Raw genomic sequence first — 27,250 nt, forward strand, 5'->3', positions numbered from 1 at the left:
TACAAGGGGGGGGGGGCAGCAACCCTGAGTACACAAGGAATTTTGCAGAGATATCCATTTCAGGATGGAGTCAAGCTCAGTGTCCAAACAGCAGGACCTTTTCGTGCTTGTACAATGTCAAACAGCTCAGCATCCCCCCAGAAATGCCTTTTTCTCTGCCTTGAACATAAGAAGGTCGTTTCTCCAAATACAATGAGTATTCAGTGAAAGCTGTTGGTCAAATGAGCATGAAGTCTGAAATGCAGGATTTCCTATCCTGAATCCCCACTGCAGCAGAAAACATAAGCTTTAGCGATATCAGTCCAGGTGGGCCCAATAGGTTTTCTTTTTAATTTATTGTCTGCCTTGGTAAAAACCATTGAGTCTGTACAAGCCTGCAAGTGAGGGGGACTGCCCACGGGACTTCTGAATTGGTTCCAGTCTGTGAGATGACGCTTAGAAATGTATCTTTCATACAACATCTGTGGCCCCTTCCCTATCAGTAAAAACACATTAATAATTCTTTCAGAAGAGTCCGAGGAAGGCTTCCAGATTCCTGCCACAATAACAGAAAGATACAAAGTTGGGAGAACAATAGGAGACGGAAATTTTGCTGTTGTCAAGGAATGTATAGAGAGGTAAGCAGGGCATGTTCACGTGGGGAGTTAAAGGAAACACTTGGAATTTGTAAGTTTCATTGTCCAGTGTCTATTTTCAGACAGAGACATATGTGGAATAAGTTAATGTTTCAACCCCAGAGATACAAAGAAAAAATAATAATAAACAAAAGTCACCTAAAAACAGACTGTCCTCTAAGACATAAAGATTTTGATTTTTACTGGGTGTATTTAGAAAAGCTTTCCAATTCTGTCAGGTAACGTTCTTATGTTATATTCTTGAGAAGTTATTTTTGAAGACTTCCTCCTATACATCTCCTCAAGAGAATATTCTTTTATAGTTTGATCTTTAATATGTACCATCATAAAGTTATATATGAAAATAACCTTGAAAGGTTTTAAAGTGGTGTGTGCTGAGTCTACAAAAATGGTACTCGATTTATGAAGGTGTCTTCAGATGGATAAACTATAGACCCAGTGAGTTTAGAGTCAAGGTCAGTTCAAGCTGTCCTCAAAATCACCATCCTCCTGCCTCTGCCTTCTGAGTGTTAGGACTACAGGCATATTCCCATGCATGGTTTATGCACAGGCTCTAAACCACTGCTCAAGGACAGTAGCTGGTGGATGCCCAGTAGAGAAGTGACAACGAATACTGTGTTGGTGATAGGGAAGTGACCTCAAAACCTCACCTTAGTGCCAGACTTGGAGGTCTGTTCTGGGCAGTTGCCTGTGTTCAAGATATGGACAGTTTGCATCTTCTCGGAGCTTTGCTGGGGGTCGTTTAGCTCATCCCTTGAAGGAATCCCTCTGGTTCTCTGGGGGCTGGCTTGAATGAAGCATCTGTTTCCCTGTCCCCCTTCCTCTCAGTGAATTGGACATTTCTCGAGTTCCTGGAGCCCATATAAGCATCCCTGCCATGTGTTATTTCACTTAGAGAGGGCACCTCAGTCCAGGAGACAGATGAGGAAGCTGTAACACCAAAAAGGCTGGATCTGAGCCATTTAGAACCAGAGGCCTGCATCTCCACGATTTAGCTGAATCAGCATCTACCTAGATACCACACCTCAGCATGGCTTCTTCTTTCAGGACCACAAAGCCCCCATTAAGTAACCTTCATACAGTAGCTCTCAGATTTGGCTCATGTCAGTATTCCAGCTGTGCTGGGATGTTCACAAGGGCATAGCAGCCTACTGTGGCACTGATTGTGCATGGGGCAGAGTCATGAGTAGTTGGTAGCATAGAAACATCCCCTACTGAGGCTGCCAGTTCACCTTTCTCCTCCCGCTTAGTCCCCAGCCTCTACCTATGGAACCTGGCCTTCAGTTGCCCAACTGGCAGATATAGAAAACATTCCATTACACCTTGGCTCCCACCCATCCTGAAACCAGATGAAACACTATTTTCTGAGCACCTATCTACTCATGGTCCTTAAATTACACTGACTTATAATGCTCTAGTCAGGTCAGTATTGCTGTTCTCATTTTATTAAAAGATAGATGGAAGACATTAAATATCCAGGGTCAGTCATCTACTAAACACATACACAAGCACTTTGCTCCCAAACACACACTTAAGTCTGTCTACCCCACTGCTTCTAATAGAGGATTCCCCACAAGAGTCTAATAAGGAACTTACCCACATCACTTTTCCAATGCACAATAAGGCAGAGATTAAATAAGGGAAGGCATTCTAAACAGGAAGTGTCTTCTTTCAGAAGACTGGCATGGCCTTTCTTTTCGGGCTTTCTAATCATTCGCCAGCACTCATCTGTTAGGCTGATGGATGAGTTGCTGGTTGTTCTAGCTGGTCCTGGACCAGGATGGTGTCTCAGTTCTAGGATCACAGTCTTCTCACACTAGACAGCTCCCACTTCTACACCCAGAAGACAGTTCCCACTTCATACAGAAAACAGTTCCTGCTTCATACAGAACACAGTTCCTACTTCTCCATACAGAACACAATTTCCACTTCATACAGAACACAGTTCCTACTTCTCCACACAGAATTCTCTCTTTTTCTTTCTTGCTCTCTCTCTCTCTCTCTCTCTCTCTCTCTCTCTCTCTCTCTGTGTGTGTGTGTGTGTGTGTGTGTGTGTGTGTGTGTGTCTGTCTTTGTCTCTCTCTTTCCTCTTTCTTTGTCACTTGGCTTGTGTTCATTTTGTATGAGCTCACATCTTGGGCTCACTGCATGAAACTTCAGAGTCTAAATACCAGATTGCTCCAAAAGTGTCAGCATCCAGCTCCTGCTGAGCAAGGACATATGGCTGGTGCCCTCTCACTCCAGAGATATTATGAAACATTCTTTTAATACTTTGCAGACATCCAAGAAAATAAACACAAGCTAAGAATGCTGTGAATGGCACATGCTGCTAGTGGGTGCATTCTGCTATGTTTGGGGTGATGAATGTGTATCAGCATGGGTAAAGATGATCCCCCTCTGGAATAATATGCCATCATAGACAATTTTCTACAGTAGATACAGTAACAGAGTGGCATGGCCCTTCTCTTCTGTGGGCCTTCTAGCATATTCTTTGCTAGCACATATTCTTTGCTGTCTGCACTGAGATGTTTTTAATTTATTTATAAATTCCTTGAGAATTTCATACATTGTATTTTGATCATATTCATTCATCTCTCCATTTCCTTCCAGATCCATCCCCCATTCCACAGCCACCCAGTGTGATGTCCTCCTCGTTTTGTTTTGAAATCCGTTGAGTCTCATTAATGTCATCTAAGAGCTCTTAGCATGTGGACATTCAGTGGGCTGTGTTAGAGCTACCAGGAGCCACACCCTTAAGGAAAACACTCTCCTCCACCCAGCAGCTATCAATTAGCAGTAGCTCCTCAACAAGGGAGGAACTTCCTGCTCTGCCCCTCTCTGTGCTGGGATATTGTCTGGCTTGAACTCCTGCAGGTCTTGTGAACACTGTCTCAGCTGCTGTATGTTCATGTTTCTTTGTAGACATTCACCATCTCTGGCTCTTACAATCTTCCCACCACCTCTTCCACAGTGATGCCTGGCCCTTTGGAGAGTGTGGTTCTTGGTGGAGTGTGTTGTCTGACATGATTAGATTTGGTGGGATGTTTGTGTTATAAAATGTTCTAGCAGGAGAGATGCCATGCACTTCCTTATAAACCCCGAGGCCACCAAACCCACACTTGCTTTCATCTTCCCCTCAGTGATAGGCTTGGGACAGAATGTAAGATTCTGGCCTTCTGGGAGAAAATCGTGATACCGGCTTAAGGGTGTCTACCTACCTAAAGGGAAAGCTCCACTTTCCCATATTCCACAGCAGCCATTGTTATGAAAGACTTCTACTAGAGAAAGGGGGTTTCAAAGTCTACCTTCTGGCTTTACTCCCCAGTTCAATCATAACATTGTAAGGTTATTGAGTATTTTCTGTGACAGGCCTGAAGGTACAGTAACAAGCATTTTTAGAAATAATACATGTTATTAGTTTCTAAAATGCCAATGAAACAGATATTTTAATACTCGGCTTCTTAATTTGTCAATCGAAAAATCATTTCTTTGCTATAAGCATGTAAGTGGGAATCCAATTAAATTCCGTTCTGGAGAATTTGAAATTCCCTTTTCCAAATTGCTCTCTCATCAGCCTCCTTCCAACCACAACCATTTGGATACAGATAAATGACTCCTATCTATAAGTAAAAGGCTGGTTCTGCTGGCTTTGTGCCAGAAATGAGCGCTAATTCTTCCAGAACTTGTAGTTTTGTGTAATTTGCCACGTGTTGTGTCCTCTGACCACAGCCATGCCCTTAGGTTTAATGCCAGAATAACTTAAAATACTAGTCCATATTAGCACCCGTCAAGCATATGGCTGGACTATATGGAAAGCTCACAATCTGAGAAGTATGATTTTATCCTTGCCATGTAGCTATAGGGTAGTGAGTTGACTTTAGCCATCCTTTCCATTTTGTCCTGTGAATGACAGCCACAAAAGGCCCAGTGGATCCCAGGAAAGCTTCAAAATTGGTTTCATCATTCTCTACCCTCTTTGAGTCTCATCACTCTTGGATTCTCTAACAGTTCACTCTCAGGCTCTGACACTGAATGGACATCTACAGAATGCATCCCACTCCTCAGGAGTGTTCAGGGTGGCCTTGAGACCCATTTAGACAACTGTCACAATCAGTCTTGGGGGACTGAGAACCCCAGGAAAGACTGAGCACAGTAAATCACACTTAGATTCCCAACACTCTGATAGCAGACGCAGGAAGATCACCAGTTTGAGGCCAGCTATTTAAGGAGACCCTGTATGTGGCATGGGCGAGGGGTAATTAAGAGTGGCAAAGAGGACAATTACAGACATGTGTTTTGCCACCCCGCAAGGGCCTTCCAGAAGGGACAGAGCTTCTCAGGGCTTCAGCAGCCACAATGGCGCTGTTTTCTGTGTAAACATGGCTGCATGATTCCACATATGTCTGTGTTAACCCTAGTGGGGTAAACGCTTAAGGATCTGCAGACGGGAAACCAGCATAGGAACGACCCAGACCACTTGAATGTGGGTGTTAGTTAGGAGGACTGGGCAGTCTATGGGGCCTCTGGTAGTGGATCAGTATTTATCCCTAGTATAGGAATGGACTTTGGGAGCTCATTCCACATAGAGGGATATAACAGACTTTGAAGATCCCCCATGGAAGGCCTCATCCTCCCTGGGGAGCAGAAAGGGGATGGAATGGGGGATGGGAGAAGGACATGGGAGGAGGGGAGGGTGAAGGAACTAGGATTGACATGTAAAACAAGCTTATTGCAAATTTAAATAAAAAAATTATCAAAAAAAAAAATCTGTAGACTTCTTTGTACAGAAAGAAAAGAGCCCTTTCAAAAACTGAAACCTTGAAGCCTACAAGCAAGAAGTTAACTCCAAAAATTAAGTTTTATTTAAAAAGTTTTCTTTTTGCAGGTCAACTGCTCGGGAGTATGCCCTGAAAATCATCAAGAAAAGTAAATGTCGAGGCAAAGTGCGTACCAGATTTACTCCTGTGAAGTTTGTGTTCAAGGGTAGTGAGAAACAGACTGGCTTCTTAACACAGTGCAGCCCAGGAGATTAATTCTGCTGGGAAAGAATGTCACAAGCTTAAGACACACACACGCACACACACACACACACACACACACACATACCTGGGATAAAAGGAGTTGGGATGACTTGATTTTATTTTTCTCTTCTTTGCTCGCTTTATTTTCTTCCCTTGTATTTGTTATCTAAGATTTATTCTGTCAGCGCTTATTCACGTGGCCCTCTCCCTTGCACAGGAGCACATGATCCAGAATGAGGTGTCTATCTTAAGGAGGGTGAAGCACCCCAACATCGTTCTCTTGATCGAAGAAATGGATGTGCCCACTGAACTGTACCTCGTCATGGAATTAGTGAAGGTCGGTGTTCTGGTTTTCTTTTTTTAAAAGAAAAACTACTTCCTTTGTTATATTTGAAGCTGGGGATGACCAAAACACATCAATGCTATGGTAAAAAAGTGTTAAACTGACATTTTAACAAAGAGAGGTCCTTTTATTTGTTCAAATTTTTATAAACACATTTTATTAGCAAGTCACTACTTTGTTCATCTTGTAAATTATATTGTCTCCAGCTCACAGAATAGAATCTCACCATAGCATGGCTCTTTCAACTAACAGCTTCAATTCATTCTCGTGGTCCTGCTGTGTGCTTTTAAAAACATGATTAATCCCACTATTTTTATTGGCTAGCTCCCTGTAGGCTGATTTTGTGGTGAGCCCAAGTTAAATTTGGGGACGAGAAATAGAGGCTTTTGATGATGCCTTTGGGTACAGATCTCAGTCCAAGGGCCAACTGTCAACTGATCAGATGATTCCAGGGAAGCCTTCATTGCCTTGAACAGTCTTCATGAACTCTCTCTCTCTCTTTCTCTCTCTCTGCATAACTAAGATGTCTCAGCTGGGGGGGGGGTGGTAAAGTGTCCTGTCTGAGCCAGAAAGAACTGCCTTGAGACCTGGAGCCTGGGTGACCAGACAACACCTGGCTCTTTTTAAGTGTTTACATATAGCCATCTATGCCCGGCTGTCTAATCAAGGGTAAGGGATCCAACTAGACCACAGAGAACATTCAGAAACAAAATTCATACCTGTGTGACAGCCCCATCTTTGAGAAAAACAGGAAGCAGAGAGATAAAACATTTGTTTAGGTTTGTTTGTGGAAAAAACATTGCTTGCCCAACAAAGAGAAATTTCCAGGGTGATCACTGCACAGGGGACAGAGATGCCAGCACAGTTTATGAAACCTGAAACCTGACAGCCTGCAGGGCTGTGTTCTGTTTTTACTGTTTTGAAAGGGGAAATTAAATTGCTCACTATGTAGTGACATATGAATGCATTTGGGCTCTGGGCTCAGCTGTTTTGTAGTCAACATTCAAGAACGATGTAAATGCTTTCAGTAAAGCACACCCAAATTCTCTGGAAGGACTTCAGATAAGTGCAACTTAATGTTGACCCCCAAATCATTGTTTGACCGAGTAGTGATAAATTATAAAGGAACACTGGAAACAAAAATTAGGATAATAGGATCTGTGGTGTTCCCATTTTCCCCTCCCTCTCTCCCTGTCTTTCTTGTCCTCAGAACAGGTTGTGGGTCCCATTTTCCATTCCTTACAGAGAAACACGTTATTGAAAAAGAAAGCTCAACCACCCACTCTAAGAGATGTAAAAGTAGCAAGTCAGAAAGAGAGAGAGAGAAACAGCGTATGTGTTTAGCACGTGTCTAATAATTTCAAAGGCAGGAGAACATTGTGTTAAGGGTGGAGTTTGCAGAATTACCTGCCTTTCTGGGGGAGTTTGAGGACTATGAATTTGCACTTGAGCTAGCAGTTGGTATGTGGCAGGTAGCACATGTCACCGGAGTCCCCCAACATGAGGCTTCTCCAAGGGAACCCAGCTCTACCTCCTCTTCCCTGGTGAGGGGCTGTGGAGACAGCCATGTGTCTGCTGTCAGAGCCTTACCTCTACTCTTCTCTTTAAACTTAGGATAAAATGTCAGATTCTTTCATACCGAGGGCAGAAATCACCAGAGTCTTTGGTCTTTTGAAAAACAGTAGCAGAGAAAGCCCTTAGGAAGCCCCAAATTCTAGTCAATTGCTCACGTCCTTTCTGGTTTGTCAGCCCCCTCCACGGGCAGCCTATCTGTCCATCTGTCAACATCCCACTCAGCCAGCTGCTCTCTTCCAGGGCGGAGACCTTTTCGATGCCATCACTTCCACTAGCAAATACACAGAGCGAGATGCCAGTGGGATGCTGTACAACCTGGCCAGTGCCATCAAATACCTGCACAGCCTGAACATTGTCCACCGTGACATCAAGCCGGAAAACCTGCTGGTGAGAGGAAAGCTGTCCTCTAGCATCTTGACTCCCAAGCCCTCCATAATGAATGGGCATTCTCTCCTTTTTTACCTCTTCTTTCTTTTTAACTGTTTGCCTCCTGGGCTCATTTCCAAGGTACTTGGTTTCTCTTTAAGGTGATCTAGTGAGAGCTCTTATATCCTCAAAAAGAGCTGACTTTTTTTAAAAATGGGAACAACATTCTAAAAACTATCAAAGGCTGTCTACGGTTAACATCATGGGCTAGGACCAAATAGTGAATGTGATCATTTCTGTGGCTACACTTGTATTCTTCTAATGTAAGAGAAAGGAAACCCTTGTGTGTGGAGAGGAGGGAGGGATGTGTGTGTCCGCATGTGCGCATAGATGTGGGACCTAAAGTCTGTGTGTGTGTGTGTGTGTGTGTGTGTGTGTGCCTCCTTACTGTTTGTGACAGGGTCTCTCACTGAAACCAGAGCCCAACTTCACTTATTCAGCAAGTCTGGCTGAGCTGACGAGCAGCAAACCCAAGTGTCCGCCTATCTTCACCTCCTGGTTGGTACTGGGATGACAGGCATGTGCCATCATGCCTGGCTGCTATGTAATTACTGGGGATCCAAACTCAGTGCACAGCAAGCATTTTACTGGCTGAGCCATGCCCCTGTCCACCAGTATTTCTTTTACTATCCCTGCTGTGCATCTTTATGTTATGGTCTAAAAGCAAAGAGAAATGAACCATAAGAATGAGATGTTATCACTTCAGCACCAAAAAAAAAAAAAAAAAAACAAAAATCATGGAAAAAGATTCTTTAGAGAATGAGTCATGGGGGATGTGTCTCTGTTGTAAAATGTTTGCCTACTGTTCATGTAATCATGGGTTCTAACCCCCAGCACTGCATAAAACCGGGTATGGTGGTACAAGCCGGTAGCACCAGCACTTGGTAGGTAAGAAAATGTGATAACCAGAAGTTGAAAGCCATCCGTGGCTACATAGGGAGTTCAAGGCCATCATGGTCTACTTCCTGACCCTGTCTAAAACAGAACAAAGCAGATAACAGCCCACATTCCTGATGTCTTTCTTTTCTTTCTATTTGCTTTGCTCTTCATAATTTCCTTGTCTGACCTCTCCACACCAACAACAAGGTTCCTTCTCCAGCCTATTTGCTGGCAGTGCAGGTGGCCTAGAAGGAAGCAGTAAGCAGGTAGGAGGAGCTATACTAGGAAACATGGAGTAGCATCAATTTGACTGAGTCTTCAGGCTAGAAACTGAAAGCGATTTTTCTCCTATCCACCCAAAGATGAACTTTTTTCTCTTTTGTTTTTCACTTCTGAACTTACTTAAAATGCAGATTCCTGGGCCTCAATGCAGCTAGACTAAATCAGAAAGTGATGCCTGGTGACAGGATACAGAAATCCACACTGCAGTCAGCTGCCTGCAGTGTTCTGAATGCGTGAATGCCAGGTGTGGTAGCACACACTTTTAATCCCAGCACTGGGGAGGAAGAGGCAGGCATCAATCTCTGGGAGTTGAAGGCCAACCTGGTCTAGATTGTGAGTTCCAGGATAACTAGAGCTAAGTAGTGAGACCCTGTCTCAAAAATTTAAAATAAAACCACAAGGGTATCTTAACTCCCACTTCACAAACAAAAACTGATGAGGTCTGCTACTACAGAGAGCCATCTATGTGTTCAGCCTCACACTAGGAGCTTTTAAAAATACCTGTTATCTTGCTTAAACCCCACATTCACCATGTGGAGTAAATTTAGTAACTCCTCCAATTCTTGGGTAAAGAAACTGGGTACCTAGAATTTAAATTCCCTACCCAAGGTTATAATATACAAGTAGAAAACGCAAGAACTCAATTGAGTTCCAATGCACAAAGCCCCCAAGTGGCAGTGGGCTCTGAGTTAGGAGAAGACTAATCAAGTGCCACTGTGGGCCAGGTCCCATGCCAGGGAATTAGACGCATTCCTTCATGGAGTCGACATTCAAGCATAAAAGACGGGCATTCAAGAAATAAATATGCACACAATTAGCTCTTTGCAATTATGTCGGTAATCTTGTAGTGGCTGGCTCATGCAAGCAGCTGAGGTCAAATGGCAGAGGTCTGACTTAATTGCACCTCAAATTCCAAATCTCTGCAGCAGCCTAAACATTCTCTCTGCATAGCTGCCTCCGTGAACTGCAGTAATTTTCTGTCATCTGCAGTCATTACTCCTGCATCCTGATTCATGTAACATTGCCTCATGGGAACAGATTTACAAGTGGGGCTTTGTTAAGTAACTTCTCTAGGCTCCAAACCTCAGATTAGAAAGTAAGGCTTCATTTCCCTCCACAGTTTTGTGGCATCCATTGTCTATTTGTTCCTCACCAGACCATTGTCTATTTCTGTAAATGCCTTCTATGATTACACAGCAGCATGCTTTTTTTCCCCCAAGTTATAATTTGCAGGATATTTTTAAATCCCATGCTCATTGGAACATACTTTAACTTAAACGAACCCGAAAGAAAATATGGATACTCTCTCTTCTTTTTTCTCCCTCTTTTCTGCTTTGATTAGAAATATTTAAAGAAACTCATAATTTTTAAAAATATCTACATGAAAAACAAATAGATTCGCTTCTCCCTTGTAGTAGTTTCTTACTGTGGGGAGATGGAGTTGGTGCATATTTTTTTGAATAAATCTATCACAGAGTAAATAAAAAGCAGAGCACATTTAGAGGAATGAAGATGACATTTCTAATTGCACATGAGGTCCCTCTTGGTTCCAAATGCTGGTGAGCTCTCCATGGGAAGAGAAAGCACCCATCACGGGGCCACATCTTGACATGCTCAGAGTTCATAGGAGCTGCAGCCAGTGCTGTTTTGTGACCTTGAACAAGCTCTCTAATTCCTCCAAATCTCCTTCACAGGGTGGATTTTCTGTCAGGTGCTTTCCTATTTTATCTCCCTTTTATTGTGGCAAGAAAGTGAAGCAGCCTCACAGTAACATCGTACATAGGAAAACGCCTCCTTTCATCTTTTATTGTCATTGCTTTTAAATTTTTACTATTCACCCATGTGTAATTTTTTTTCTGTTCTGTGGCCAAACATAGACCTACAGATTATCATAGAAAGGTGTTGCAGTAAAGTTAGTGTAAAAATTTTAAGTGTATTTACGGCCTACAAGGAAACTTAGCAAATACATACAAATCCCTCATTCCACACTCTGCTTTTTCCTTTCATTAAAGGACCCCTAAATCCTTCTGAATTGTTACATTGTTAACAAGTCCTTTGCTAGTTAAATGTTTGATTGAGAATTTTGTAGTGACTTTTATAAATGTCACATACAGATTTCATTTTACGTAATGTAATTGGGTATACAGAATTCTGGGTATGTTTTACTTTTAACTCTAATAGCACAAATACTAAAATGTAGCATAGCTTTTAAGATCAGCACTGATCATGTAAATGATTGATCTGTCTTTGATAAGGTCAAAGTATTTTAATCGGAAAACATGACCCCCCCATGCAGTGTGTTCTGCTACACTTTAGGGGAGAACTGACAAATGACCCAGTAAAAACAGAATTTAGAAATTGACTCTTGTATCAACTTTAACATTTTTCCTCCATGTCATTCATGTGCTTATTTGCTTTACTTGTTATCAAACCCGGAACCTAATAATCAAATGGATGAATGACAAAAGGGTGATAGAGGGGATGGGGAATCATGGAGTGAGCAGTGCTTCCTTAAAGAATGGAGGACAGAGGGACTCGGGCCACGTCTCAACTCCTCAGCTACAAAAAGCTCCCATATTAGCCTCTCTGAGGGTAGGGATTGTACAGCCTCACTCCTGCATGAGACCAGTATGCATGCGCCAAACAAAACAGATGATGCCTAAAGGACCGTTTTAAACACAAAAAATGCTATTCATTGAACACAGCAGAGCCATTGCACACAGGACACAAGGTGGCTGGGTCTGCATACACAAGACCTGCACCTCATCATGCCAGCCAAAAATCCCAGCATACATGAGGAGAGGCTCATGAAATCTCATTCACACCAGAGGAACAGTGGATGACCGCTGGTGCAGGGAAAGTCAGTTTTATTCAATGATGCCAGCCCTAAGAAGCTAAACGGTGCAGTAGATTGACCAGCACCCACACACACAAAGTGAATGCAGTAGGTTTTCAGAAAAGAAACATATGAAGTTGGCAGGGGAAAGTGGATGCTGTGTAGGGGAAGAATTTGAAGGAGAGAAAATGGGAGGCATGTTTGATCAAAACACATCATATACATGTATGAAATTGTCAAATAATAAAAAAGTTAAAAAAGGAAAACAACCTAAACTGTAATTAACAAAGTTTTTAGGGGTGACCAACACATGGTAAAATCCCCTGACAATACAACAATGCAACTCATCCATCACAACTACTGTTTCTTTTAGGGGTCCTAAAAATAAATAAATAAATAAAATCTACATACACCTCAAAAATTTAGTCATTACTGGCAAAAACATAAGTAGATGAAATGTTTTATAATATAGAAAAAAAACCAGATTGACTTCAAATTTTAAAAAGTATATTCCCTGATGCCATAGGAAGAGATAGATGATATAGATAAATCGATAGATAGATAGACAGACAGACAGACAGATATCCACAGATAAAGGTAGTTTCTCTGAGAATCTGCTTCTGTTAATAAGAAACTCTCAAAGCCCTCTGCCCAAATGCTCTTGCAATTTCATGATGCCTATGGAATAACATGTGTGCCCCAGCTCTTGTCATTGTAGTCAATGGGTAGCTCACCCAAGGTCAGGGTCTGTTTGTATTCTGACACCACTTAGTTTCCACCCAAGACTGTCAATCCCCAAATAAATCCATTTAGAGGTGGGATTATTAGCATCGGTACAGACAACGATTACAATTAGGGCCAGTCTACATACAGACCACGGACAGAATGTCACCAGCGGATTTCTACCCAATCCTTAGGCATCACACATGAGAAGTAGAAGAAGAGCAAGGAAAGTTCTGCAAGTCCACAACCCATAGTATAAAGAATCTACACGGTCAGTTCCTTTTCATTTATAGTGATCTAACTTCCCTAATATTTTTCCTACAGTGATATATGAGCTACTAATTGTATGACTAAAATCTAATGAATTTTTTTTATAATCACTGTGATATTAAGTTCCCTTGGTTTGGGCAAAAATCCTAGGATCGTATTCCTAACAGGATCTGGAATGTGCCCCTGCAGCTGCATCAACCCTGTGTTAGATAACTTCATGATGATTTTACATTGGGAGTGAGAATCGGGTTTCCTGAGGTTTCCATTCCTGTCCTTTTCTTCCCGGATATCACCAGTGCAGCACTTGGACAAGAGATTTTATTTCTCTTACTATGGCAACCTCTCCCGTTGCATATTCATTTCTGGCATGTATCAAATTCTTATCAACCTCATTGTTTTTATTTAACTCGTGGTTTCTGAAATATTTGACGTGTGGGAACAGAAATGGTTTTTTATTCATATTAGGGGTTTTTTTTTCCCCAAGAAGTCTAACTTAAGGTGCTATGGTCATAAAGCACATTTTGCAAAACAATTCCCCACTGAAGTGTTGCTCTCCTTTGCTTCTTGAGGGTTAAAGACTTAGATCAAACATGTCTTAAGGAGCTCTGTGAGGGCCATATGCCAGGCTTCAGGGAAATCAGCCTCTTTTTAAAGGAAAACTGACCCCTTCCCACAGCTTTGCCCATTTCACGCCACTTTGTCAAGTCGATTTGGTAAGTCATTGTTAGTTCCTACTGAGTGTCTCTGCGAAACTATTTCCGTGATTACTAACATTCACTGGCTATTGTTCCAGCAGGACTAGCCTTGAATTTGTGGCAATTCTGAGAGCTGTGTGGTTCTAACACATCTGTTTTATCAGTCAGCCTTTCCTCCCCCATAGGACAAATCTCAGAAACCACTTGACCCGACTCAGGTTATCTGTGAGTTTTTTATATTTTATGGTCACTGCTGCAGTTTTATGAGTATATATTAATTTTTTTCCAAAAAACTGTTCCAAATGGCTTTAGCTTCCCATCCAAGGGAAGCCAGCAGATGCCCAAATACCTACTATTCAACAAGTTATGGCTGACAAGAAACTCCAGATAACCTACAAAGACACAAAAATAAAACCACTTTTAAAAATAAATACCAACATCCCCCTAATCTATATGATGAAATTTCAGTTTATTGATACACTACAGTAGGGTGTGCCCTCAGCTTCTAATTGAAACCTTTCCCATAATTGTTGTCATTTGACACATTTAGTCTGTCAAATCATAAGATGTCTTTATGGCCATATAATAAACCCAAGAGAACTACTTCTCTGACTATAGCCATCTGCAATGATCACAAGGGTAGCTTACAATACACTGACAGTCTTTATGGTAATAGGATACATATGGCAGCCCACAATTACGTGTAGCTGCATTCAATTAGTGTTGTACAATTACACAGTTTTATTGCTTAGTTAAAACAGTGAGAGCACTACATGCTGGGTAATTTGCACTAATCCCCATCTTTTTAATGGCCCCTCGGTGTTTAAAATGTGGGGGAACAGCTATAGTATTTAAGGGGCCTGGGATGAATGTTAAATTATACCTCATGTTGTGAACTCTTTGACTGTCAATTAATGTGCTCCCGCTAAACGTGTGGGTCATGTTTTATAGAGGCTTTAACATACAGTTGTGGCAAAAATCGGTCCCCCTCCACCAGAGCCCAGCTCAGTAGGTTAGGCTGTCAGGGTCTGTACTAGCAGCCTGCTAACACCCTTTCTGAAAAGGTCACGATATAAAAAGCTGCCCCCCCCAAAAAAATTCAGAATTTATTCTGAGACTTGCCATTTCTTTAGTAAATTTATATGTTATTTTGTGAAGATTGAGGGGAAACTTTAAATGTTTATGTTTAAGTATGTGTGTTTATATGAGTACAATGCCTACGGTAACCAAAAGAGGGTGTCAGACGCCCTGGAGCTAGAGTTATGGGCAGTTGTGAACTACAAGATATGGGTGCTGGGAACTGAACTTGGGTCGTCTGGAAAAACAGAAAGTGCTTTTATTGGCTGAGCAGTTTCTTCCACCCTGAGACTTAGCATCTTAATTGGGAATTAGTGAGAAACCTTCATGCTTTTGAACTTTTAATTAAAAATTTGACTCAGTGAATTTAGGGTTGTACTGGAAATATTGTCTAGAGATAGTTTGGGGAGTGTGTGTTGTACATGAACGCATGCATACAGTACAAACAAATTGAGCAAGCTGTGATTTAAAAAAAAAAAAAAAAACCAATAATGTCTTAATTACATTTGCAAGTGGCCTCACTGGTTCACAAGTCTGTCAACAGTAGATGGAGTGATAGATAAGAGTCAATGTCCAGCTGGGTGGTGGTGGCTCACGCCTTTAATCCCAGCATTCGGGAAGCAGAGGCAGGCAGATCTCTGTGAGTTCGTAGGCCAGGCTGGTCTACAGAGCAAGTTCCAGGACAGCCAGGGCTACACAAAGAAAATGTGTTTCCAAAAAACAAAACAAGACAACAACAAATTAATGTTTTCTGGTTGCAGCCAGCACTCCTAATGAGCCCCATTTGCGTGAAAGCTCTGTGTGCCACAAAAGAAGGGGCGCTCCCATTGGAAGAGAACAAACCCAGAGTACACTCTTCTCCATGCTTCTCCCACAGTGGTGACAGAGGGAAAACCTCAGAGGAACCTGGTTTCCTGCCCTGCCTGGACAGGCATCCATTCACCTGCAAAAAACATTCTGTTGAAGCATTTGTATAGGACTCGTGTCTAGAAATGTTTTCAATTACATGGAATTGGCCTTTGTCTCCAAGCTCTTTTTGTCTGTTCTGCCTGGGTATAACTTGAGTCTCTTATACTCATGAAAACTGCATAGTTTTCAAATATTAGAAAAAGCAGTAGGGGATTGCACATGTATGTGATTAAAGAAATAAAAAGGAATATAAAATTATAGCTTCAACATATTTAAATGTTGTGCAGTTTGTGGAAGTATTAATATTTTAAAGGATACCTCCATTATTTTATGTAGCATTTTTGTGTTTTATTTCCTTTTGCTGGATGGCTTTTTCAGTGCTGGGTGTTGAACCCTAGTCCTTACATTTTTCCTTAGTTTCAACTATATTGCTCATGTATATTAAATATAATGTGTATGCAGTTAGACAGAATTCTTATTAAAATGGCAATCATGAGTAACCCTCCTCCTGTGAGGAAATTACAGAGTCCTATTCAGAACCACACAGGCCTCTGATGACTGGGCCCTTCAACATCTGGTTTCATCAAACTTTTGAATAAAGCTAGGTGATACAGATACTGTGTTTAGGGGTGGGAAGCTTCCTGTATAAATGGGGTTGAATATATCATAATCTGCTCAGCTTTACAAAGTACACATCGTGAATGCTTGGACCCCACACAACATCAAAGCAAGAGGGCATTGTGCAATTTAGAAAAGTTATTGATACCAAAATGGAATTCAGGAGGTAAACAGCTCTGGCCCATACGGGAAATGAACTAGACAGCCAATCTCTATGTTCCCATCTCAGGTTTCCTTTCATGGAAAACATTTGCTTATTGTTTGGATGACCAGAACTGCTAGCACAATAACATTTGGGCTGGAGACACTATAGTGTTTCATAGATCTGGTGCCTCCAAGTGCTAACTTAAACCCGCACAGATGCTTCATTAACTAGAGAAGATAGTACCCACCCCAGAGGACAATTGGACACGTGGCTGTCTTTGCCCTAGCAGCCAAACTGCAGGTGATTGCCTAACTCTTTGGATGTCTACCCCACGACAGCCCAAACTTGATCAGGATCCAGAACCCTAGAGACAAAGCGTCCCCATTATTAATGTGGATAAGATGTAGAAAAGACAGTCTCCCCAGAGAAGTAGATCTGCCTCTGCCTAAACAGTTGGCTCCAATTGGTCATCTCTGACGCTGCAGCCGGGCTGGCCAAACATCTGCCCCAGTGACTGCAAAGGCAGTCAGAGGCAGCAAGTACACAGTGGTGGTGGCCCCAGTACATGGAGACAGACGTGTCTTGCTGTGCAGGAGGCCCGCTCAGCTTCAGCAAGTGACAGCTTCAGCAAGTGATAGCAGGGATATACAAGCCCGAATATGCCGGATAAATCACTCTGATGATTGTAGAAAACTTGACCATTTCTTTGGAGGCTCTCTTGAAGATTGCTCTTCCAATCTGGAAACAGGGTTGACTTGTGGCTTTCTCCATCTTACTGAGTCAAGGAGAAGGCAGTGAGTTAGAATTCTGCATGCCCTTTTATCCTTTGTAATCAATGAAGTTGTTTGAGCTGCTTTAAAAAAAATGTCTCTTTGGTTTGATCTTGGGCTAACATTAAGGGGTTTACATATTTGCGTAAGAGGCAAGAGGTTGCTGCTTGTTTTGATTTGTTCAGAGAAAGACTTACTGCCCTAATAAGGGAAGCTGGGCCAAGTGCTGACGCTACACCCCATAAATCTTTCCAAATTGCCACAGGTGAAATGAAATGTTAACATGCTCTTCAATTATTAATAAAAATATAAATAGATCTTGCTGCAAATGTGGGGCATTGAAAATAAAGTATTTTAATATCTGTGTAGATGTTTCGTTCTGTTCCTGAAGGGTGGCATGCGGAAGTGAAGTGACTTTTCATGAATGGTAAATTCAAAGGTAGAGATTTTCTGGTATTCCTTCTGTGGAAAGCATCACATTCAGATAAGCAAAGGGAGAAATCTTCATAATTGCTTCCCAGAGTAGGAATGCCAGTGCTATGTTATTTCAGACTTTGAACTCAAATGTATTTTTAATGGATATATTGGACATATACAAAACAACCTGAAGCCCTTATCCTCACTTCACAAGTATAATTGCCTGGGTTTTTGCATCATTTACATGAAGTTACCACAATGCTCTTGACGTTAAGACATTTACGCTTCTTAACTTTTTCTTTAGGTGTATGAGCACCAGGATGGCAGTAAGTCACTCAAGTTGGGTGACTTTGGTCTGGCCACTATTGTCGACGGCCCCCTGTACACAGTCTGTGGCACCCCAACATATGTGGCTCCGGAAATCATTGCAGAGACTGGGTGAGTGCAGAGGCATGAGAACCATTAAAGAGCTGTCACACTTGGACAGAATTAGCCATCAATTCTCTCTTTCCCTCCCTTCCCCCTCCCCCTCCCTGTTCAAGCCATTTTTTCTTTGTCTTCCCAATCAAGTTGCCAGTGACTGTCATCTTGTTTAAAGCTTGCATTTGTTCTCTGCTAAAAGTAAAACAGCTATTAACCATTTAAAAATTTAACAAATGTCCAGATGAGTGGAGAAACACATAGCAATAGTAATTAAATCGCTTTTAAATAGAAAAGAACGAAACACTCCTTTATCCACTTATAAACTCCCCTCTGGTCATATTTCGCACCTAGCTTTATGCCCTGGCCCCATTTTAGTGATCTTAGAGAGCTATCACTTCTCTAAGGAAAGCAAACGTCTCGGGCCTCTGAGGACCCTTGGCTACCTGCTGGTGTCTGTATGGAATGGAATGCATGTCAGTCTCTGCCGCAGGTTGAGAGCGAAGTAACTTGTTCCTTACAGACCTACTATGTGCTAAGTCTTAAACTCTACTTAATTCTCACTTTGGTGGTACACAGTGCTCCTCTCATTTCCCGGGTGAACATGTTGAGATTTTTTTCTCATACAATGGACTAGGTGTCATGTAATCATATGACTTCCTAGTGGCCGAATTGAGGGTTGAACTCAGGGTGACTTAAAATACAGGCTCTATCAGAATTTTTGTTTTATTTTGGTTTAGTTTGGTTTGGTTTTAATTCTGTTACTAAGAGCCACAGCCAGAGATCTGAAATGCTATCCTTCCACCAAAAGAATGGAAAGAGTGGTGTATGAAAACAGGAAAGCAACCCTCTTTTTCTTACTTTTGTTTATTTGTTTGTTTTCTCCTACAAAGATGTGAATCCTGGGCCTCAGCCTTACATACATAAGCATTCTCCCCCTGAGCTACCCTCCCAGCCTCAAGTATTCTTTATACTCATGACTTAAACTTATACTGAGGTAGTCACCCAAAAGACAGAACACACAAGCAGGTAAGCCTGGTGGGGAAATCCTCAGGGCTCCTTATTCATTTTTTATTTGATGAAGGCATGGTGGAGGTCAGAGGATACCTTTCAGGAGTGGGTCCTTTTTCTACCACCCAGGTCAAGGGAATCAAACTCAGGTCCATCAGCCTTTGAGGAAACCTGTTTGACCTACTGAGCCGGCTCCTCAGTCCTGGGGACTATTTTGTTAGCCACATTTGAGTGATTTGAAAGCTCACACAAGTACCTCAGCTGCCACTCCTTGGTAATACTGCCTCTACCAAGCAGTTTTCTGGCCAGGACATACCTTGGTGAAGGCTGTGTGCACTGGGACAAAGAGGATTTGGTGGAGTGCTTGGGTGGGACCCAGTTCTGTTGCTGACAAATAGTGTGACCATGAGCAAAATCACTCACCCACTACACCCATTTTATCTTCTATGAAATAGGCAATATGTATCTTGTCCAGTCTAGTGTTTGAGCAGGAAGAAATAAGATAATGTATATCATACTTAGAAACTTAAAAAAAAATCTTTAATTGCTGCTTCTAAATCGAGAGCATTTAGATACAGCCTCATCTAAAAATTAATATATCCACAGCAAACACATCAGCCCAGGCTTGTAATATTTGATATGTGTGTGTGCGTGCACATGTGTGTATGTGTGTGTGTGTGTGTGTGTGTGTGTGTGTGTGTGTGTGTATACTCATGAGTCTCAGGCTTTTCAATTTATGTTTTTTTAAATATTTGTTTTTATTTATTTTATGTTTACAAATGTTTTGCCTGCATGTATGTCTATCTGCCACATGCATGAAGTGCCCATGTAGGCCAGAAGAGGGCATCAAGTCTCTGGAACTGAAGTTGCATATGTAAGCTGCCATGTGGGTGCAGGGAACAGAATCCATGTCTTCTGCAAAGCAACCACTGCTCTTAACTGCTGAGCCATCTCTCCAGTACTGTTTTGTTTCCCTTCTTCCTTTTTAAAGTTAAAATATAATTATATCATATTCCCCTTCCTTCCAGACCCTCACATTCCCACATACACTCTGTAATTCATAGCCTCCTTTTTTTGTTACTATTACTTATATATGTGCATTCATACTCAAGTACAACCTCTGATGGGTCAGTTTATTGTTACTTGTATGTATATGATTTCAGGGATGACCACTTGCATCAGATAACTAGCTAGGATGCTCATCCCTAGGGAAGATAATTCTCCTCAGATTTCAGCATTCCTTGGTTGCTTGTCTAGGGTTGGAGACCCTAAGATCTGCCTCCTCCCCATTAGCATGTCCACTGGTGCTGCCGTTATTCGGGCCTTGTTTGGACAACTATAAACTTCCATTCTGTTGAAGCTTCCCAATCAAAATCTAGGACAATTCAAAATCTAGGACACATAATTGCACACCAGATTTCTTGAACCTCTGGCACTTACAATCTTCCTGCCCCTCCTTCCACGATGTTCTCTGTGCCTTGGGTGCATGATTTGTGCAAGCATCCATTAGGTCTGGTCTCTCCACAAGCAGTTGACTGGATGCGATTTTCTGCAATGGTCTATTTCGGCAGCAGAGAGAAACTTCTTTGAGGAGAGGCGGATATAAGACTAAATAATTAGAATGCATCCACGAACTGTACTGTACTGTACACACTCTTCCTGGGTGTCTGATGTGATTTCCATCCTGTTGATGAAGCCTTAAGTCTAATAAAGCCGCTGTTGGTTACCACTGAGAGGAGTGCCGCCACTGCATCCTTAGAGCTGTCTTGACAAGTCGGTCATTGTTGTGGTTCGTAGGCACCGCAGCCAAGTAGGACTGTTGGTTGCTTCCCTCCCTTGGCAGCTTGCATAGCACCTTCCAGTACTATGAAAGAACTCTCTTTTAGGGGTAATGAGTTTTAGTTTTGTTGTCAGATTTTTACAACTTTGATTGGTCTCCTCGGGCTGGCAGTGGAAGAGTAGTGATTTGTGGCTGCACAATTTGTCCTAGCTAACTTTGCTAACTCCGACATAATTTCTTTTTTCAGATATGGCCTCAAGGTGGACATCTGGGCAGCTGGTGTGATCACGTATATCCTGCTGTGCGGTTTCCCTCCGTTCCGTGGGTATGGGCAGCAATCTTTTATTCAGCACTAACAAATCATTTCTCTGTTCTCTGAATGATCCATTCGTCCTTCGCACACAAAGGAGCCTGTAGCAGCAGGGAATATAATAAGAGCCCCACTTGCAATTCCCATTTTTTTCCCATGGTGCATGCTAATTTGCTTGCTTTCCATAAATCTTCCTCACGTGGTCTTTAACCTCATTCTTTGTCAACTTACCAAAACAATTGCATACTGACATTTTCAGTGGCTTAAAAAAAATGTATACTTTGCACATTTAAGGGGCGTGTGGCAAGCTGGCATTGAGCTCTGCTTTGTCTTGTTGTCTACACAGAAGTGGTGATGACCAAGAGGTGCTTTTTGATCAGATCCTGATGGGCCAAGTGGACTTCCCACCTCCGTACTGGGACAACGTGTCAGATTCTGCTAAGGTAGGGGGTCCATCACTGGCCTGTTCCCTGGAGCCTGGTGCTTTAATGGAAGTGTTGACTCTAAATCAGCATGTATGAACAGACGAAAGATAAAAATGGGACTCCGGGACACACTTTACATAGAATAACTGGGTTTTCCAAGGTTGCACAGGCATCGGGGCTCAGTGGTCCCCAAACCTGCTTGTCCAGGGACCACCGCCTTGTTGTCACTGAAGTCTCACTCCATCACAGTATCGCTGTTTTCCCTGCATGGTTCCTCTCAGGGAAGCCACTCCTGGCCTCTGGTGCCTGCTGTGGCTCTTAACTTTTTCCTGACTCACCTTATATCTTCCTCCTTGCCTTGTCCTACTCCTCTGTTTTATTGTTTTATGTACAATGTATATTACCAAACTCTCATGTCCATCCTTTCTGGAATATAACCATTCACCTATATCTACCTACTTAAAACATATATTACCTACATAAACTATGTAGGTAAGAGATCTAATCCTATTTATGCAATTAATTTTCAGACTCTCCCACTAGAATGCTAATTCTGTGAAGTTTAAAAATTTCGTTCAATTTTTAAAATCTTTTCCATGCATTTGGGTGTTTTCCTGGGAAGAGAGTAGCAGGTGGTTTCTAACCACCTGATGGGAGTGCTGGGAACCGAACTCAGGTCCTCTGTAAGAGCAGTAAGTGCTTTTAACCACGGGGCTGTCCCTCTAGCCTCTGAATTTTGCCCATTTAGTTCACTGTCGTATCATCAATTCCTACATCATGACCAGTACACAACCAGTGATCCTATGAATGCAATAAATGAGAAATATATAAATAAGTGAATTGAGTAACTAATCAATCAGAGGGAAGAGAACTCAGCCTCAGCCTCTGTTGAAATGATCCAAAAATGACATTGTGGAGATGCCATCATTCAAGTCTGACCTTATCAGATGACTGGGGCTCAGAGGCAGGAAGGATGGAACTCATGTTTCTTTATCCTGCTGAATCAAGATCAGCTCCTCTGATGGATGGTAGGGATGGCATGGAGATGGATGTGGAATGTGAGCAAAGTGGTAACTTCATGAGTATTTAACATATTTTTTTTAAAAAAATATATCTGCATCTAAGAAAACAAATAATTTTAGCTGGTATATCCATAGACTTCAGGGAGAGGATATTTTCATCTCTTTCAATGTCTATACATTAAACAGTCCTAATTTGAAACCCCTGTAATCCAAAATGCAATAAAATCTGAAATTTGAGTGACAACACTTGTCATCCCAAATGGAAAATTCTGCACCTGTGACAGACTGGAATTAAATACAGGCATGCTAAAAAATACCATGGAAAGGTATTTTTCAGACTATTTATATAAAGTGCATATGAAACAATTAAATTTTATGTTTTGATTTGTGCTTCATCCTCAAGATGCCATTATGTGAATTATCACAAAATTTAGACAAAAATCCAAAACTCAGAAGTCATTTTGAGTGCGGGAATGCTGACTTAAGTTCTCCAAAATTCAATGTTGAGGTCTTGGTCATTTTCTGGTCATTCAGTGCATATGACTTTTTCTCTCTCTCCTGAATCAGAGTCCAATTTAAAACTCTTCTGCTCAGACAGGAGCTCTGTGTACACAAAATGATGCTTGCTGGACACAGACCTCTCATCTTCTTCACCATGTCCACCTTTGGGAAACATCAGGAGTTGAGAGAAGTGTAAAGAACACCCCCATGGTGATGGATCTGGGGACAGGCAAAGGCATTCTCCCCTATAAATATAGTCTCACTATGTAGCCCAGATTGGGCTCAGTCTTGAACACTCCTGACTCTAACCCCCAAGTGCAGAGATTTAGAGATGTAGCAACACCTCAACATAGCCCTTCAGGAATGCATTCAACTCCTGAGCCAGCAATGGTATAACCTGAGAGCTTAGCATCACTGACTGACTCTCATCCCTGTACAGTACCCAGAGAAAGGTACCAGATACACACCCACTGCTTTAATAAATAATTGTGCAAGTTAGAAGACAGATGAAGAAACTGAAGGCATAAACCTATATCAGTAGGAATCCCATATAATCCATAAAGAACTGGCTAGCATGTATCTATCCATTCATAATCCAAAATGGACAGATGCCGGACAAAGTTGTTGTATCCCCCAAAGCTGTATCTCCAGAAAATAGTTTGCTTACTTTATCAACTAGCTTGTGACAATCCATCCCTCATTCGTTTTCTTTAATCCTAAATATGCTGCCTGGAAATTAGAGTGAGGACCCATTTTTCCCTGTCATAACAGAAATTTAATTTCTCTCTATTGTTTTGGAACCTGTCTTGGAATTAGCTCTGTAGACCAAGCTGTCCTTGAACTCATAGAAATCTGCCTGCCTCTGCCTCCTGAGTGCTGGGACTAAAGGAGTTGCTACCAACGCCCAGCTAAGTTAATTTTTTTAAAGACTTTATTTTTATTTCATGCATATGACTGTTTTGCCTACATATGTGCACATTTGTCTCATGAATACAGTACATATAGAGGACAGGATGGGATGTCTTATCCCCTGGAACTGGAGTTACAAGTCCTGAGCCACCATGAGGGTACTGAACTTGAACCCTCTGGAAGAGCAGTCAATGATCTTAACAATTGAACTATCTCTCCAGCCCCAAAGTAGCTCTTTATTTTTAATGTGACTTCTATACAAGTAAGAAAGGTGGATCACTTATTATTTAACATGAGCAATTCTTTTGCTTGTACAAGTTTTTATGTAATTTATGTGAATATTAATTTCATTTTCTTCTGCTATCAACTAAGCTGTATATTTGTGTTCCAAAAGTTTACAGTCTCTTTAACATTTGAAGGTGGGATCCAGCTAGTTGTGGGTAAGTGGAGTGACATGATTTAGATTGTGAGCTTTTTGAAATGCTTTTCCAAGCTGAGATTGTAGTCCTGAATTTGCAAACCCCTAGCTTTCCCCTCCTGGGTTGTATAAATGGAGTTCTAATATTCCCCTTCACAGGAGCTCATCAACATGATGCTGCTGGTTAACGTGGACCAGAGATTTTCAGCCTTGCAGGTCCTTGAGCATCCCTGGGTTAATGTAAGTAACTTTCTTTCTCAGTAGTCACTGCCAGCATTGCTTGAAAAAATATATTTACAGATTTCCTAATGGTACTGCCTCTTTCTTGAAGTGCGTTTGGCTTGGTTCCCCACTCCAAGTGTGCCAGGCTAGTTACAAGATAACACATTTATTCCATGCAGGCTTCTGATGTGCCCCTCTTACTTGCATCCCGAAGAACTGCCTTCCAACAGGGAGGTTGATGTGGGTGTGGTCCTGGTCCTCCTGCCTCATAGCAGCTCTCTGTGGTGAGATCAGGGCTGGATAACTGCCACTAAGAGAGCACAGATATTCTCAGTCAGTCTCCATACCAGAATACAAGCAACCCAAGGGTTTCTGCCTGCACCTGCAAGTTCAGCTTAGCATCGCTCAAGCCTGAGTGTGCTCAAAATACCTGATGTGCCAGCTTTGAGGCTCTGTGTTCCCAAGCTCTGGAGTGGTTGCTTATAGCAGTCCTTTGAGATCTACTAGTAGTGCTTTAGCAGTGTATCTGTCCTCTAGAACAATCACTAATTTTCAGCCCTGTATATCTCTACAATGATTAGACAATTCTAATCAGTAATAATGATTAATAGTCATAAAGGGCATAAATTCCAGAGTCTGTGGAACTGTTTTGGGCACTCTGTATAAGTTAATTAATCACTTCTGTTGCCACCACTTGATAACTTTCTACCCCAGTTACCATACAGCCCCCACTGACAGAGAGGCTTCATAATTAGGTTGAATGTGTTTTGACACCAGCGTAGCTACAGATTTGTGCGTAGAAACAGCAGGACACTCACAGGATCACTAGCTCACTGACACAGCCAGCCTCCCCACTGTTCTGCTAGATGAAGCTCTGGGTTGAAGACAAAGGAAAATATCCCTGTCGATCATGTGGCTTCCTTCTAAAATAGTGATGGAGAACAAAGCTCAAATGGGAAGTGCATGCAGGACCTTCCTGATGATGCTAGGGAAGCTGGTGGTCATGGTCCAGCAGTCCAATACTTCCCATGTCCGGATGTAATCAAACACCATGGTGAAGTTATCTTTCTATAACAGAAGAATGTTAACGAATATGAGCATGTAGAGATGTGAGTCAGTCTCTCAAATGTTGTGTGATGTGTGAAGGTACTCAGCTCCTCATTCTTGGAACAGTGAGGCAAGGCAGCTCCCACTCACAAATACTCACCCCAAATTCCACTAACCATTGTGTGTACATCAGGATGCTAAGCCAAAATTATCTTTTACTCTAAACTAGAAAAGTTGCAATTGCATCTTGTTTGAGCCTGATAACAAGCCTACAAGACAGTCAGTGTGGGTATTATTGTACCCACTTTACAACAAGAAGACTGATGCCATAAGGAATGATTTTCCTAAAGTAGCCACACTTGGAGTTGAGGCAGAATTTTCAGCCAAGCATCCCATGCTTCAAGATGAAAGTCTGGAGATTCCAGAGTACCACACTATGTCTGCCCTTGTAGTAAGTGAAGACCCTGGAAATATAGAAGAGTGCCATATGGACACTGACATCATGGCAATATTACCTCAATTCCCTTTGAGATTAGTTGTTCTAACTCAGGGGTCACACCTTCTTCCAGGTGTGTGAGAGGGAAGAGCTACAAGCCAGCTGCAGGAAGTAATTGATCTAGAATGATCTTTGTGGGTTCATTTAACATCCATGACCCACAACTTATCAAATTGTATGTCAGGCTGGGAAAAACTGAGGCAGGTGACCACACAGACTTAACAGTAAAATTTGAAGCATTACTTTCTAAAGGAGATGACAAGAGCCGTTTTAGATACCGAAACATAGTTTCACTGTCTCTTCAACTTGCCCTCCAAGAGCTTTGTCTCACCCAACTGAACAGCTGTAGGCAGTGAGCAGGACTGGGTCAGCAGCCTCTATGGAGAAGGCTATAGAGGGCTTGACTGGGGTAACTTTGAGAGCTCAGTCTCTTAGGGATCTTGGAAGGAGTAACCAGAGATCAGCTCTAGCAGGTCATGGGTATGTATGGCAAGACAACCTTGTGGATGGGTCTGTATATATGAGGGGTTCTAGACACAGCTAGAAACAAGAGTTCTTTTATCTTATTACAAAGCACACTACTAATAATATTCCCAACCAGGATAGAAACACAAAGTAAGATGCCTTCCTGTTTTATTCTCTGTAGGGGGCAGCCCATATATTTCAGCACTACATCTGTCCCCCTCAGCTGTCTTATACACAGTTTCTCACACATGCCCTATGTCTGACCATTCCATTCCACAGTTCTGAACCTCTGGACATTTGGATTTATGCTTCTTTTCAATTTTTTCTAAGATTCTCAAGAAACTTTAAAAATCAAATATATCATCTAGGTGTACAATAAGATAAAGTAAACTTGACATCCTGAAATGGGGGGGGGGAAATACATACTGATTTTAGAGAAACCTTTTTAAAATCTGGTGTAGAAAATGTTAACTTCTCATTGAAATTATCTTTTATAACAACTAAGTTAGAAACTGCTTAGTTTTTTTGTTTTTGTTTTTTGGAGTTTTTTTGTTTGTTTGTTTGGTTGGTTGGTTTGGTTTTTTGTTTGTTTGTTTGTTTGTT

General features: G+C 41.8%; 1 protein-coding gene across 4 annotated transcripts in view; it reads left to right on the top strand.

Annotated features, from left to right (window-relative positions):
• The window catches only part of Dclk1 (doublecortin like kinase 1), a 275,000-nt gene that overhangs the window by 222,950 nt on the left and 24,800 nt on the right, over positions 1–27,250 (top strand). For all 4 annotated transcript variants that reach the window (XM_051176966.1, XM_051176965.1, XM_051176968.1 and 1 more), the window contains exons 8-15: positions 509–617; positions 5,521–5,578; positions 5,874–5,993; positions 7,815–7,961; positions 17,926–18,059; positions 21,080–21,157; positions 21,489–21,585; positions 24,577–24,657. In XM_051176966.1, coding sequence (XP_051032923.1) covers positions 509–617; positions 5,521–5,578; positions 5,874–5,993; positions 7,815–7,961; positions 17,926–18,059; positions 21,080–21,157; positions 21,489–21,585; positions 24,577–24,657 — 824 coding nt within the window. The remainder of the gene's footprint in view (positions 1–508; positions 618–5,520; positions 5,579–5,873; positions 5,994–7,814; positions 7,962–17,925; positions 18,060–21,079; positions 21,158–21,488; positions 21,586–24,576; positions 24,658–27,250) is intronic.

Source organism: Phodopus roborovskii, unplaced genomic scaffold, assembly GCF_943737965.1.
Source record: "Phodopus roborovskii unplaced genomic scaffold, PHOROB, whole genome shotgun sequence".
NCBI classification, from domain to species: domain Eukaryota; kingdom Metazoa; phylum Chordata; class Mammalia; order Rodentia; family Cricetidae; genus Phodopus; species Phodopus roborovskii.